The following is a 15,521-nucleotide window of genomic DNA, read 5'->3' as shown; positions in this document are numbered from 1 at the left end:
CCCCCCCCCCCCCCAAAACATGAAAAGCACCTCCCAGACTGACCAGGGTAACCAGTGACTGCACTGTGTATGTGTCCTGATGCTGGACCTGACCCCGCCTCTGTAGCCAGCTAAAGGTGACTGTCCTGTCCAATTACCAAGCCCCTTCCCCCCCTCCAGACAGACTCTCCCTCAAAAGAACCTGACCGAAACAGTAATGAACAGAAACAAACATTTTATTGCGAACCAGACATGAAACGTGGGGGGTGAAACTTGGACGGGGGCTTGTGTGAGGTGGGTAGGAAAGGACTTATGAAATTTTGGGGAATGTCAGCCTTCTACTGCTAGAGCAGTCTGCAGGGGTTGATTGAAAGTTTTAACGGCCCTTGCCGCCCCTCCTTCTTTGGACTTTGGGTGAGGGTGGTGTGGGACTTGGTGGCGGGTGAGGGCGGTTACAGATAGACTGCAGCGGGGCTCTGTCCTCCTGCCTCCGGTCTTGCAGAACATCCACAAGGCGCCGGAGCGTGTCCGTTTGCTCCCTCATTAGTCCAAGCAGCTTTTCAGTAGCCTGTTGGTCCTCCTGACGCCACCTCTCCTCCCGTTCCATGACTGCTCGGTGCATTTGTGACAAGTTCTCCCTCCACTGTGTCTGCTGGGCTGCCTGGGCTCGGGAGCAGCCCATTAGTTCTGTGAACATGTCTTCACGCGTCTTCTTCTTCCTCCGCCTAATCTGCGCTAGCCTCTGGGAGTGTGCTGACAGGCTGGGTTGGGAGACAGTCGCAGATGTGTCTGTGTGAATTTTAAAAAGGGAGTGAATTCCTGAGACAGATAAATGAAATTGTATACAAAGAACCTAGTCTTTCTCTGTGAACAAGACCATGCACTGAACCTCTCACATGCGCACTCAGGACAAGGTCGAATTTTCGGCCGTCGCCTTCAGTGCCTGTGGACTTGCGGAGGTCTTGGAGTGTTCAGAGAACTGTGGCTGGAGACCTGAACTTCTGGAGCGGGCAATAATGGTAAGCCGCAGACTTGTGGCTGCTTAAAACTCCAGCTGTAGCACTGGCCTCCTTTCACATTGAAAGCAATGCCAGTCTCTGCTGCCAGCAATCAGGACAGCATCAACTCTGCCCCTGTCCCACCCCCTCGCGGCTGTCCCAGGGAAAGATCCCTGTATGCTGCCCCTCTCCCTCCACCGCGTGGCTGTAAAGCAGTCCCAATACTAACAGTCCCCTCCCTAATTCAAAGCAGGGCGTCATGAGCGACATCACCCTCCTGAGGATCCCGGACACCCAGAGAGAACGCATGCTGCGGGAAAGCATGCAGAAACCGGGGCCGTATGCCGCCATGCTATGTCGGGCCATGATCCCCGAGTACCTGATTGTGGCATGGAGGGGACATGTCTGCTACCACGGAGGGCCCACTAAGATCGCCCTACCCCGGAACCTGATCAACAGGCTTGAGCTCTACCTCCACGAGACCTACGAGGAGTTCTCCTACGAGGATTTCTCGTCGATCCCCGGCCACATTGACCGGATTTTCGCGTAGGTGCACTGGGACTTTGGAGTGGAGCGTCTTGGGCCTGGGAATCATGTAGTAACGGACATTGTGAAATTTTTTTAAAATACTTGGGACTAAATTGAGAAGAGCCTAAGACAGAGAAATCATGCAAAACCCATTTGTTACCTTTGTAAATATTCCTGTTTTGTACCTGATTATTTTTTTACTAGTTTACAGCACTTTTATAAATATACATTGTTAATAGTATAAATATTACCGTTCTGTTTTAAATAAATGTTTACATGTTTACAGCACTTACTGCTTGATCCGTCCCCTGATTCTGTGTCCGGGGTAAGGGATGGGGACGGTTGGTACGGGATCTCGGTAAGGGTGATGAAGAGCTCCTGGCTGTCGGGGAAATCAGCGGTGCCAGCGCTGTCGACTGCCTCGTCCTCCTCATCTCCTTCCTCCTCTTCCCCGTCCGCTGTCATGTCCGACATGATCCCATCCTCGGAGTCCACGGTCAGGGGTGGGGTAGTGGTGGCGGCCGCTCCCAGGATGGAATGCAGTGCCTCGTAGAAACGGGATGTGTGGGGCTGGGATCCGGAGCGTCCGTTAGCCTCTTTGGTTTTTTGGTAGCCTTGTCTCAGCTCCTTGATTTTCACGCGGCACTGCGTTGCATCCCGGCTGTAGCCTCTCTCTGCCATGGCTTTGGAGATCTTCTCGTAGATCTTAGCATTCCTTCTTTTGGAGCGCAGCTCTGAAAGCACGGACTCATCGCCCCACACTGCGATGAGATCCAAGACTTCCCGATCAGTCCATGCTGGGGCCCTCTTTCTATTGGATTGCACGGCCATCTCTGCTGGAGAGCTCTGCATAGTTGCCACTGCTGCTGAGCTCCCCTCGATGTCCAAAGAGGAACTGAGATTCAAACTGCCCAGACAGGAAAATGAAAATGAATTCAAATTTTCCCGGGGGTGTGGCTGGTCAGAGCATCCGAGCTCGGACTGCTGTCCAGAGCGTCAACAGAGTGGTGCACTGTGGGATAGCTCCCGGAGCTATTACCGTCGATTTCCATCCACACCTAGCCTAATTCGATATGGCCATGTCGAATTTAGCGCTACTCCTCTCGTTGGGGAGGATTACAGAAATCGATTTAAAGAGAGCTTTATGTCGAACTAAATGGCTTCCTGGTGTGGACGGGTGCAGGGTTAATTCGATATAACGGCGCTAAAGTCGACATAAAAGCCTAGTGTAGACCAGGCCTAAGAAAATTACTTAGTGCCACAGAAGTACGTAAGGATTGAGATTGATTCCTCTCCCCAAAAAGAATGAAGACATTCTTAGGATAAGTATTTCTATGGCCTTTCACATTCACTACAAATTACTCTGAGCACAATATTATATGTCAGTAAATGGAACGTTAAAAAAAAAATTACACAAGATCAGAGAAGAAAGGGTTGCTTCTGATTTGTCACTTCTATTTTGATAGACTGAGATTTTACAAGTATGTGTATTTTACATTTACACTAAAATTTAAGGTTAACTTTAAAAAATTAACCCCCCCTTCCCCCCGCATAGATGAAGTTGAATAGTTTTAAGTACTGCACCTTCCTCAGAGTTCCCTTGTCAGTTTTTACAGTTTTATAACAAAAAAAAAAGCAAAATTTTGTTTTTCTTTCTGGAATTGCTCCAAGAACCAAATAAAAAAGGGGAAACTGAGTATGCATTGGAAAGAGTAATGTCTACACATGGAGTGACATCAGATGCACAAAGCACAACTGAAAAGAAATTTCCTTCCCTCTGGTCTACTTCAGTTATAGCAAGCTTAGATATTACAAGTAAAAAAGAGTGGACAAATGTGACTTAAGATAACATTACCCCTTTAAAATGGCTCTAAGTCATTAAAAGAGAGAGGGAGGAAGAAAAGGGGGTATTTCTTAGGTGGAAAAAAAATGTCAATCTTAATGGCAGATGCTTCTATGCATTGTTTTTGAAATCTGATGGCTTTAATTACTAAAAGACACTAAGAATACTTCAATGCAAGACAAGTATAATGGTTAGCATTTTTCCTAATTTATTCTAAGGAAAATCATGGGAATTAAAAAAACAGTGATGCATACAGTGTGAACTGTCACAAATAAGCAAGAATCAAACAGCAGCTACACCTTTCTTACTCATGATCAGACCATTATAAGATTCTTGAAAGGAGACTGACAGACTCCAAGTTTGGAATCTAACCATGGCTTGACAGAATAACAGTAGTCTTTACTAAGATTCCAGTAGAAGCTTATTTTCTAATTCTTCACCCATAACATCACTCTTTCTAAACTCATTCTGAAACCTATGCAGAAATTTCTTGCTAAAAAGACTAGTGCTGAATACCAAATCTGATTCAGTGAACTGAGTAATCTGTACAACTCATCCTTCCAGTGACTCCCTTCCACAGCACCCCTAAGTATGGTGAAATCAACATAGTAAATCACCATGTAAAGAATTAATCCATACAGTTCTAACACTAAGAAATACACTAAGCCTTTTTACTATTGAGAACATTCACTAAAAGACATAAAACATTCAATTCTGGTTTTGTGTTTTCTGCAGTAGCGTTTCTTGTGCCTGGATTTTCAAAACCTCTTGGACTAAAGGAATAATACTCAGCACATGAAGACATTTTCTGAGACCCATTATTTTGTCTGACACTGACATCAATGTATTATTTTATGCCACAGTATTCTTGATGTCTTAAAAAATGTAAGCACCAATAATACAAAAATGGAAGTGGTTTTTTACCACCAACACTTCAAATTCTGTAGACTTAACTCTCATTCTTAGCTAATCTGCACCATCTCCATACTCTCCGTGACAGCTTAGATCTTTTATAGCTCTAGCTAGAAGGGACCTTGACCATAAGTGATTGAAATCAACAGGTGTTTTGTTCCAGAAATATGCATGTTCTCCGAGCCATCCTAACCAAATTCCTTGGACTGTCACCATCTAAGCACCCAGTGTGGAAAGTTTCCACATGAATCCTAGCAGAATAAAGAATTTCACCGGACATCTTAACAAAGCATTCAGTCTATTTTGTTTGGCTTTATGCCACAGGGTGTAAGAGAAACCCTGAAGAAAGTCAGTAGTGATACATTTATTTCAACATACTTATTCTTAACCTTTTTGAGCCCCTCCCCCAGTTCTCTTTGCTAACCCTTTGTATTAATTGGGAACAGATTATGTATCTGCAGATATTTTTCTTGGTCTATCACTTATGACAGATGTTCTGGCTGGCTGTATATTTGGACTGATTTCTTCATTTTTGTGTTGGAGTGCTATACAACAGCAATACCTACCAATAAAGGGCTAACACATTTTAGCTAGTATTCCCAGGCACCTGAAATTACAAGTAGTACAATCTGATATTTTAGCTCAATTTCCACATGGAATAACCACTACTATTCCAAATCTGACCCCCTATTTTACAAAGAAAAGTGTGCATAATTGCATGGAGTTCTAGTTTCTTACATTTGTAGGCATTTAAACATTTACGCATCATTTTTTGGAGCTTGATTTACATTTCTTAAAATAAGTTTGCACATTTATTAATGTGAGTAAGAATTTACCCTTTATTTACATTGTTTTTAAATTTCCAACATTTTTTTCACACAGTAAATTTTAGTTATTCAGGATTTTTAACAAAATTTAATTTGTACTCTTGGTTTGAGTCACATATGAATGTAAAATTTACACTATTTTTACAATGCCCTCAAGCAGCTCATCTTTCGTTAATCATCTCTAGATAATATGCCTCTGCAAAGAGGTAAGATTTGAGAACTTCAGTAACTCAGCCAGAGATTATGGACCTACTGCAAGAATTGGTGGGTGAGGATCTGTGGCCTGTGATGTGCAGGAAGTCAGATTAGATGATGATGATGGTGCCTTCTGGCCTTAAAAGTCTATCAGTCCTCGTCATGGCATCTTTAAGAGTTTCAAATGATGCTGTGGTCACTTACTATTTATTTCCACTTAGAGCACAAGGGTTCAGTCCGCCAGTCATACAGAAGCAGAACCCCAATGACTGCAATAACGGGTGATTCGTTTATTAAAGAACTGAAAGTCGAGGGCCCTTGGCAGGCTGCCAACTATGTCAGATTTTACAGGAATTGTGTCATTTGGTAAGTGCCCAGCAGAAACTAGGATTTCTAAGCAACTTCATTTCCACATGTGAACAAACTAGATATAAATAATAAATAATAATAATACCAGTATTCTGACCTAAAATGCTAATGCCATTACTCAGTAACACTTCAGGCACTATAGCTTTTTCTACTTCACTTTAAAGCTATGATCCCCCAAGCATAAACAAGTCATATTGGTGTTTGCTGTACAAGCAACACTACCCTCCACATCCCTAAAAAAACCCACCAAAATTAACAGAGATGGACTAACCTGATTTGACTGTCCAGAAAGGTAAGGTTCAAAATCGTTGTCATGAACTGTGTCCTTCTGATGCAATGAACCATTTTGTACTAAAACAAAAAGTTGCAACATATTATAACATTGCCTGACAATGTTTCAGTAAAGAAACTCACCCTAGAGTAACGTGACAAAAATAAGTTAGCTCCCTTCCTTCTTGTGGCATTGTTGATAACCTCTGGAAGGCAAAGGGGTCAGATTTCACCAGAATGAGAACTTCCACATGCACTCTAAATGTCACTATTGCTTACAAAACTGATCTGAATGAGTTACAGAGAGTCAGAGGAACTTGCAATTTTAGTAAACGTAAGTATTTATACTTTCGCCATAAAATATCTTAAAACCAAATAGACAACTTTTGACATGAACTTGAGAGAAGAACTGGAGGACATAGCAATATCTTCTGTAAAAGCTGAGCAGCCTCTTTAAAAAGTAATGTTAAATCATATCAGAGGTGGAACAGTAAAATACTGGCTGTTGAGTGTTTGACATCCTAATAATATTTACAAGCTTTAAATTCAAGCCTTGGTTTTCTTGTCTGTAAAAGGGAGATAAAACTTCACTAAATCAGAGATATTTGAGACTCAATTATTATTAATATCTGTAAATCACACTGAAATCCACAGGTGGAAGATGCTACATAAACAAATTATTAAAGTCACTTCGTTCTTAATTTCCATCATTTGTTTCAAAGCATAAGTCACATTGTATGCATTAAGCCTTTGGAAAGTAGTTCAAGAGTTTCACAGGAAGGCTAAACTAAAAATATTGCTACAGGAAAAAGAAATACAATGCTAAAAAATAAAACTAAAGTGGGGATTTCAAAGAGGTCTGCAAGTGTAAAATAATGTTAGGAAGACTCTTCAGAGAAAATGGATTCATAATCAGAAGGGTTTATTGATAAACTGGGGGAAAATATGAGCTTGTTGGGACTACAGCTGTTTGAAACACTGATAAAGTGAAATTCAAAGAACCTTAACACTGAAAAGATGTGACTACGTAAACTGATGGAAGTATCTGTTTCCTTTCTATTCTTAAACAGTTATGTATTTGGTAGCAGTCATCGTACCATACATAACATAGTTTATAAAGCAGGCCATTTACTTGAAAGACAACTTGCTTCTGAAGTTTCATTGGTGACAATGTGCTAGAGGTCACATAAAAGTATGTCACATTATCAAAGAACTTTTTTTTTGCTTCAGACTGAAATTTCATGAAAAAACTTGTACTGATGTATCGCCTGTCATAATCTATAAACTCTCATTTGCCAATACCAGTCCAGAAACAGAACAATAATAATATAGCAGAATAATACTGTAAAGCAAGTTTTGATACTTTTTAAATCTGTCACTTAAGTAAATGAATCTCCTAAACTGTATTTGTATCTCTATTTGTAACTGTAACAATGTGCTTTTCTTAAAATGTTTATTATTATTAAATACTGAAAGCATGCTTAGTACTGTACAACCTTACAAATACAGTGGCACTAGTGGTATGCAAAAAAACCCTTAGGAACCAGGTTCCTTTAAAAAAAAAAAAACACACTTTGCTCCATATTTCACCACAGAGTTTAGACGAATACCTATTGGCTCACCCATCACTGCCTGCCTGCTTCATCTACCTTCAGCAATAACAACTCAAGTGGAAAAATCCCAGCATTCACCTTACCTTTATTATCTTGTCCTTTCGGTCGCTGCGATGCCATGCACATGATTGCAAAGAGGAAAACAAAGACAGGGGAGAAAGTTAGTTTTGGAAAATGCTCTTGTCTCACTGCAGACAGGGTTGTGGGGGAGAAATAACCAGGGGGGGAGGGGAGTGAGCGCGGGGGGGGGGGGGGGAGGGGGGGGGGTGGCAGCTTTATTTATTATTAGGGGCTGGCCCTCACTGGAAATGGCCACGGATCCGGAGAGGGAAGAGGAGGGAAGAGTTAAAGGGAGTGCCTAGGGCCCAAGGAAGCCGAGAGGGACCTCTCGGGGCAGGCACACGGGGTGGGGGTGGAGGGACGGGGGGAGAAGCCCTCGGCCCCCAGGCCCAGCTGGGCTTCCGCACTTACCTGAGGGTCAACGCTTGTGGCCGACATAATTCATGTACGGGGCCCCCGTGGTTTAGCAGGGGGCGGGGGAGGGGCAGGGCCCGGGCCCCTCCGCGCAGAGGGGAGGAGCACGGGGAGAACGCGGGGCCCCTCCTGGGCGCGGGGGAGGGAGCGCCTGTCCCCTGGGCCTGCGAGGGGCGCTCCGGCCTGGGCCTGGGGGAGGGGCCGGCTCAGCGTGCAGGGGCGGGTCCCCGTGTGGCCCGCCCGGCCGGGGCGTGGGGGGGGGGGGGCCCCCCCCCGGCCAGGCCCCCCGGGGGAGGGGGGGAGGGGGGGGGTCGGTCCGGTCGCTTCTCGCCCTGCCGGCCCTTCTCCTCACATCCCCGCCCGCCCTCGCTCCGCGCCCCGCGGCCTGTCCCCGCGCTGGCCCCGAGCCGGGATGGAGCGAGAGACCCTCCAACTCCAATGGCGGCGGGGACCGGGCGGCGGTGACGTCAACGCCACCGCGCGCGGGGCACGCCGGGAAGGCACGACGAGGCGGCGGGGTGAGGGTGGGGGGCAGGGAGGAGCAGAGGGAAGGCAGCACCTGCCGCGCATGCGCGGTGCGGCTCTGCTGCCAGTCCTCCCTTCTCCCGTGGCTTGGGGGGAGTGGGGAGCAGCAGGGCCTGTCCTCCCCAGGCTCTGCGGGGAGGGGGGCTTTACATGGGCTCTCCCCACTCCAAGGCATGGCCAGAGAGCAGGGCTCCTGGCTCTGCATTGCAACTCCCCCCCCCCCACTGGGTCAGACACTGCCCCCAGACCCTGGGCTGTGGCCCCCCCACAGGAGATCAGCTGAAGCCCATGTGATGCTACCTGGGGTCCAGGGTAGCTCGTGCAGTTCCACGCCATAGCGCCCCATAATTAGGTTCTGGGTGGTGGCCTTTAGGGGCAGCTTGCACTGGTCTATGCTGGGCACCTAAATAAATTAATTTATTAAATAAATTAATGGAGATATCCTATCTCCTAGAACTGGAAGGGACCTTGAAAGGTCATTGAGTCCAGCCCCCTGTCTTCACTAGCAGGACCAAGTACTGATTTTGCCCCAGATCCCTAGGTGGCCCCCTCAAGGATTGAGCTCACAACCCTGGGTTTAGCAGGCCAATGCTCAAACCACTGAGCTATCCCTCCCCCCTCCGGACATGCCGTTCAATGAAGCCTAGGTAGCGTGACCAGATGTCCTGATTTTATAGGGACAGTCCTGATTTTGGGGGGCTTTTTCTTATACAGGCACCTATTACTCCCCCACCCTGTCCCGATTTTTCACACTTGCTAGCTGGTCACTGTTAGCCTAGGTGGCTGTTGGAGGCAGCTTGTATCTATGCTTGGGGACACGTCTAGTCCCGCTTGTCCTCTATCCCAGTCCCTGTGCTGAGGCTTAAAGGCAGCCTGCATCATTCTACGCTGCAGACCTAGGGTCTGGATTCAAATGCAGCCTGCATGGTTCTATGCCATGGCTGTCACATGGGGTGGGGATGTGGGGCACAATTTAGGATTGCCAACCCCTCCAGGATGTTCCTGGAGTCGCCAGGAATTAAAGATTAATCTTTAATTAAAGATTATGTCATGTGATGAAACCTCCAGGAAGAAGTCCAACCAAAATTGGCAGCCCTAGGTACAACCCGCACTGTTCTGCTCTGGGGCAAATGGGCAGTTTTAAACTGTTCTTCTCCCCCTCCCCCCCCACCACACACCGCTGCAATCTATGGGAGTCTACTCCGCAGCCCCTACGCTTGGAGTCAAATGCAGCCAGCACAGTCTGTACCACTGGCCCTGAGCGTGGGATCAGATCAGCTGGCTTGCTGTGTTCATGTCTGTTTCTTGCCGTGGTGGAGCCTTTTTGCTTGCAGGACATGAGAGACAAGAGAGGTGAGATAATATCTTTTATTGAACCAACTTCTGTTGGTGGAAGTTACAACGCTCCAAAGCTTTTACCTTTCACCAGCAGAAATTGGTCCAACATATTATCTCACCTACCTTGTCTCTCTTATGCCTTTTTTTGTCTTACTTTTTACCTACTACAGTCAAGCCTCAAATTGGGACCTTTTAATCTATACGTAGCAGCATCCTTTCTCTCTCTTCTTTTCTCTGTCCCCCTTCTGTCTTTTTTCTTCTGTTTTCTTTTGAGGTTATTGTTGCTTTGGAAAGGCTAAACTAACAAAGTGAAGTTTACAATTTTCTCTGAAAGAAATGAGGTCTGTGGCCAGTCTTGCCTCCATCCTCCACCAAAAAGATGTTCTGTAGTCCTAGCAAACAGCTGAGAGAGCGCTGTCCCCACTCGTATGAGCTGTCTGCTTCTCTTCGTAGATAATGATATGGTATTTCAGAGATGGGTGGGATGTTTAATAGCTAGAATTGTTATTAATTATTATGATTGTTTCTTCTTTGAACTGTGGTACTGCTTAGGAACCCTAGTCATGGACCACGAACCCATTGTGCTAGAACAAAAAAATAATCCCTGCCTCAGAGGCTTACAAGCTTTTAAACTGCTGTATTGCTATAATGTGAAAGGTCTAAGGTAATATATTTGATACCATAATAGCAAGATGGGGAAAAGGACACTGAAAAATCTGCATGTGTTATCATTATGGTGTTATTAGTATTGCAGTAGTGCTCAGAGGACTCAGCTGGGTTGGGGCCCCCTTGTGCTAACCACTGAACAATGACAGTCCTTGCCCAGAGGAGCTATGATCTAAAATCACGTGGCGCTTCAAACAGAGGCATTACCTGTAGGTCACACAATCCACCTAATGCCCAAATATAGGATTCCTCCTCTAATTGGTAAAGAATCTGTAACACTGTATCAAAAACTTTCATCCTCCATGCCCAACTAATAGTGATGTTGAGAGATAACCACAAAGGGCTTGCTTATAATAATCAAATTATTTGATAATAATCAAATTATTAGTTCACCATTCTCATCTTGTGTGAGGCACATGTGGCTGCAGAATAGGCAGCATGAATGACCTGGTAGCTAACTTCATGCCATGTAATATTTTACACATGTGCTTGTCATCTGGCTGGAGAATGGGAATAGAGGAGGTTTACACCTGACAGGAGCAGCTTTAAGATGCACTGCTGTTTATGCCCAGAAATCTGGCTTCTCATGAAGGTATCATACAACATGCAGGAATTTGCTTTGATCATAGCCTCTTTTTAAGCCTGAAGATACCTTCTTTTGGTAGATTCCCTAACATACACATGCAGCATCTGGACACGGACAATAACAATGCACCTAAGAAAGAAATCAAGATCAAACCACTGAGGTATGTATAACATACTGTCTAATTGTTGGAGCTAAGTGATGACATATAATCTGCTACATATTACTGAGGGTTTTTTAACCCATAGTTTTATTGATAAAAAATAAAAAGAAATAGATGCCATGTTGTTGTGTATTTCTTCAAATTAGAGCTGCTATTGGTGGCTCGGCATATCAAAGTTTTCATGTCCCAATCCTGCTTCAGCCAAGAATCCACTCAAAGAAGCTGATTTCTAGTTTCTAGCAACAGGATATTTTACTAACTGTAGCAGATGGCTGTTGGAAGTCTTCTGCATTTTGGGATATGCCTGAGCTGGGCCACGATCCAAATTGCATGTTGTTAGTATCTAATAGCATAGTTGTGGAACACAGATGTCCAGAACTCTGGTAAAATTGGTCAAGACTTATGTACCAGCAGGTAGTCCTATCTGCAACCTCCACATTGTTAGATGGTTAAAAAGAAGTGTATTCTAGTGCTCATGAAAGGTGCCTGACTAAAGAACTCAATGTTTTCTTTAGTTACAGGTACAAGACAGGCAGCAGTAGTGGAAGCTTTCCTTCTGTTAAAGGTTCCAAAATTCTTATGTTTAGGCATGTGCTCAAGGAGCCTAATCTGGAGTTCCTGTCTGCTGTTACCGTTCAGAATGGATTTCCCCTCCCCCCCCCACCCCCAGATGAATGGTCTGGTTTCTTCATGTCCTCTTTACAACAACTCATCAACTGAGGGCTGGTCTACACTGGCGGGGAGGGGTCGATGTAAGATACGCAACTTCAGCTACGGGAATAGCGTAGCTGAAGTCGACGTATCTTATTTCGACTTACCTTGGGTCCTCACGGCGCGAGATCAACGGCCGCGGCTCCCCTGTCGACTCCGCTACCACCGCTCGCCCTGATGGAGTTCCGGAGTCGACGGGAGCGCGTTCCGGGATCGATATATCGCATCTAGATGAGACGTGATATATTGATCCCCGATAGATCGATTACTACCCGCCGAATCGGCGGGTAGTCTGGACATACTCTGAGAGACAAAGAGTCCAGGGAAATGGTGCAATAGTCTTTCACCTCTGGATGTCTGAGTTCTGATTCTGGCTTAGTTTGCAAGTGATAATTGGTTTGGCCAATCTCTGTCTCTTGTGGGTATTTTTGTCCACATCTCTAAACCAGTATATAGTTTGGCATAGTTGGCAGTCTAGGCTCTGGAGAGGTCCGGGAATGAGTCAGAAGGGGTTTGATCCATAAGAACAGAGTCACAGAGACAGAATTGTAAGAAGAAGCTGCTACTACTGTTACTACTAGCAGGGTCGGGTTGGAGAGGAAACCTAACTGTAGCGCTCCCTCTCCACCTGGTTACCTTCTTTAATGCCAATCTGCTTACAGGTTTTGATGGACAGGTCTGAGTTCTTCTGGATCCCGCCACCCACTCAGCAGGGTGTATCTTCTTTATTTTTTCCTATGAGTTTATTTGGCAGTGCCTCCACCCCCCTCGCTCCTTCCTGGCATGGTCACCAGGGCAGCTTGGGAGGGAAATTCTAACCACGGAGTAATCCCAATTTATTTGCCAGATAGTTGGAGACTTCCAAGAAATAACACAAACACATGCAATATATTCAGCACAATAACTATATTAAACAGGAGACAAATAACATAACAGGGTAAAACACTGTTGTTAGGGTCACTGGTGGCCACGCTGCTAATACCTGTGACTTTCCCCAGTTATGTGACTTGATGTAGCGAATGTAAGATCAGTATCCCGTTGGTACCCGTACTTTGTTGGGGCCCTTGATGATCTATGACCACAAAATTCTTCTCTGCAGGGGTTTAGCAGTGTGGCTGACTGGGTTACAGCCCAAAGGACTCTCAAGTGAGAGAAGGTGGTAAATCCCTCCACAGGTTTAATATGCAGCAGGTTGTAAAATCCCCAAACCCTCACTCCCTGGCTTGGGGACACAGTTCAGGGAGTAGGGGGTCCCCAAAACAAATTCCCTGACTGACTAACTAAAAGATGGTGCACTCACAAACTCCATGAATTATCCTCAGGTTCAGAGTGGACTCTGGACTTCTCAGTCACTGCAGAGGGGCTGATCTCTGCTGGCAGGGATCTTCTTCAAGCAGGAATCAGGCTGCTTTGGTCCCAGGATTTTCCCTAACCACAAAGGGGTTCAGGGCTCAAGGTGCAGGTTACACAACTGTACTAAGATCCAAACTGTAGTCTCCTAGCCCAGCATCCAGACACACACCCACAGCAGGCAGCAGCCCTGCACTAGCAGCCAGAGCAGAGCTGACCATGTGGTGACTGGTCTCACCTAGGGAGCTGGAGGACGAACTCAGCCTGGCTGGGGAAGTTTCCCAGCAAAACTCTACAAACTGGGAATTATCAGTGGAGAGGGAAAAGCCCAGCTGAGGGATCTGGCTTTCAGGTCCCTAGAGGCCTGTTCTCAGGGGGAACCCCGCCTGCAGGCCTGGTGACTCACCAGCTCCCCACACAGCCAGTCCTGCCCTTTTCCTGGCTGGCTCCAGACTGCCTCCAAAGTGGCTTCTCCCCTTTCCTGAACTCCCTGGGAGGGGCATCTCACTCCCTATTGGTTGCCGGGCAGACTCTGAGTTTGCCTTGGCTTCCCCTTTCTACCAGGGAGAGTGCGCCTCTCCCTGAGCTGTCAGCAGACAGAGCCCCTGGAATCTTGGTAATCTCTTTGGGGGTTACATAACTATGGAAAATTAAGAAAAGCAAAATAAAACTGCTTCGTTCACATTAGAAAAACACGAGCTATTTCACTAGGAGGGTGGTGAAGCACTGGAATGGGTTACCTAGGGAGGTGGTGGAATCTCCATCCTTAGAGGTTTTTAAGGCCCGGCTTGACAAAGCCCTGGCTGGGATGATTTAGTTGGTGTTGGTCCTGCTTTGAGCAGGGGGTTGGACTAGATGACCTCCTGAGGTCTCTTCCAACCCTAATCTTCTATGATTCTATGAAAAATCACCCTCCACACACACTATTCTAAGGTCCATTGAAGTCAGTGAGGGCCTTTCTGGAGGAACCACCAAAGTTAACCGCAGCCCAGGAGACAGCAGTGAAGGTCACCATCCCTCAGGGTCAAAGATCGCTGTTGATAACTAAACTCAGCAGGGGAGCGGGGAAGATTCAGTGGGTGAACTCCTGGCCCTGTTGGCGTCAATTTCTAACATCAATTTGGCCAGGATTTCACCCTTGCTGTCTTCTTCTTTGTGCAGCCAGCCCTGTGCAGATGCAATCCAGCCCTTTATCTCTGTATTGAAAGAAAAGACATGTCATCATGTCCCCTCCACTTTAAGTGAGAAGAGGTAGCCAGGAACTCTTTCATCCATTTTGGTGGATTTCTCAGTCTGTAATTTTCTTTCTGTGCTCTCACTTGCTCCCTGCTGCAGTTGGTTTCTCCTTTGGCTTTAGTTTTTTGTTTAGGTTCTTTCCGCCCCCCCCCACTTCCTCTCTCATTTGCTTCCCCAAGATAGTTTTTTCTCACACACACTACATTTTTCTCACACAGTCTACATGCTCTCCTTGTTAACTTCTCAGCCCTGACTCTCCCCTGTCTCCAGCTGCCTAGGGAGTTCTGCTGCTTTCACTACACTCTCTGCAGTTTTCTTCTTTTCCTCACCAACTGCCCAGTTTTAACGGACACCCCAGTTCTAGAGTTCCCCAAGTTGCCCTTTTCAAAAATGCCCAGTTCTGCAACTATGATTAAATAGCCTCAAACAAAAACTGCATCAAGATGGAGTGAAGGATGCGAAACATTCCAGGGATGTTGTAATTATTCAAAAGTGGTGACACCATGTGATAACTATACATTTATGATTAAGACATTCTAATATTTGTGGGTCCATATTAAATGATTTTTAAAGACACAATTTCCACTTCTATTCCTCCAATCCCTCTACCAGCCCAAGGGACTGATGGGGGAGAAACACAGCAGGTGAGAAACCCCAGCGTCAAAGGCAGAGAGAAGTAAGCGATTGTTAGGAGGGGAAAGACAAAGAGGAGGAAATAAGGGGGAAGGAGGGAGATCACAAGGGGTTTTGTTAATTTTCTCCTTGCAGTCAGCATGATCCAGCTCAAAGGGGGCAGCGAGGGAGAGGGTCATTCCCAGCTGCCCAATTCCCAACTTCCCTGTCCAACTGTCATTCCCAAATGCCAGTCCCAATTGCTATTCCTAACTACCATTCCCAGTTGCCCAAGTCTCAACTGCCGTGAAACCTTCTGGAACTAAATG

At 45.8% G+C, this 15,521-nt stretch overlaps 1 protein-coding gene across 2 annotated transcripts in view; it reads right to left on the bottom strand.

Annotated features, from left to right (window-relative positions):
- The window catches only part of YTHDF1 (YTH N6-methyladenosine RNA binding protein 1), a 27,476-nt gene extending 19,218 nt beyond the window's left edge, over nt 1-8,258 (bottom strand). The window contains exons 1-3 of one of the 2 annotated variants that reach the window (XM_024219216.2): nt 8,006-8,258; nt 7,618-7,642; nt 5,923-6,002 (exon numbers count right to left, since the gene is read on the bottom strand). In XM_024219216.2, coding sequence (XP_024074984.1) covers nt 5,923-6,002; nt 7,618-7,642; nt 8,006-8,032 — 132 coding nt within the window. In that variant the 5' untranslated portion in view covers nt 8,033-8,258. Of the gene's footprint in view, nt 1-5,922; nt 6,004-7,617; nt 7,643-8,005 lie in introns of those variants that run through there. The other variant, XM_024219218.1, reaches the window with a different exon arrangement.
- Nucleotides 8,259-15,521: the final 7,263 nt, after the last annotated feature.

Source organism: Terrapene carolina, unplaced genomic scaffold, assembly GCF_002925995.2.
Source record: "Terrapene carolina triunguis isolate 2854851 unplaced genomic scaffold, T_m_triunguis-2.0 Scaffold130, whole genome shotgun sequence".
Lineage (NCBI taxonomy): Eukaryota > Metazoa > Chordata > Testudines > Emydidae > Terrapene > Terrapene triunguis.
This window is presented reverse-complemented; position numbering and strand designations above follow the sequence as displayed.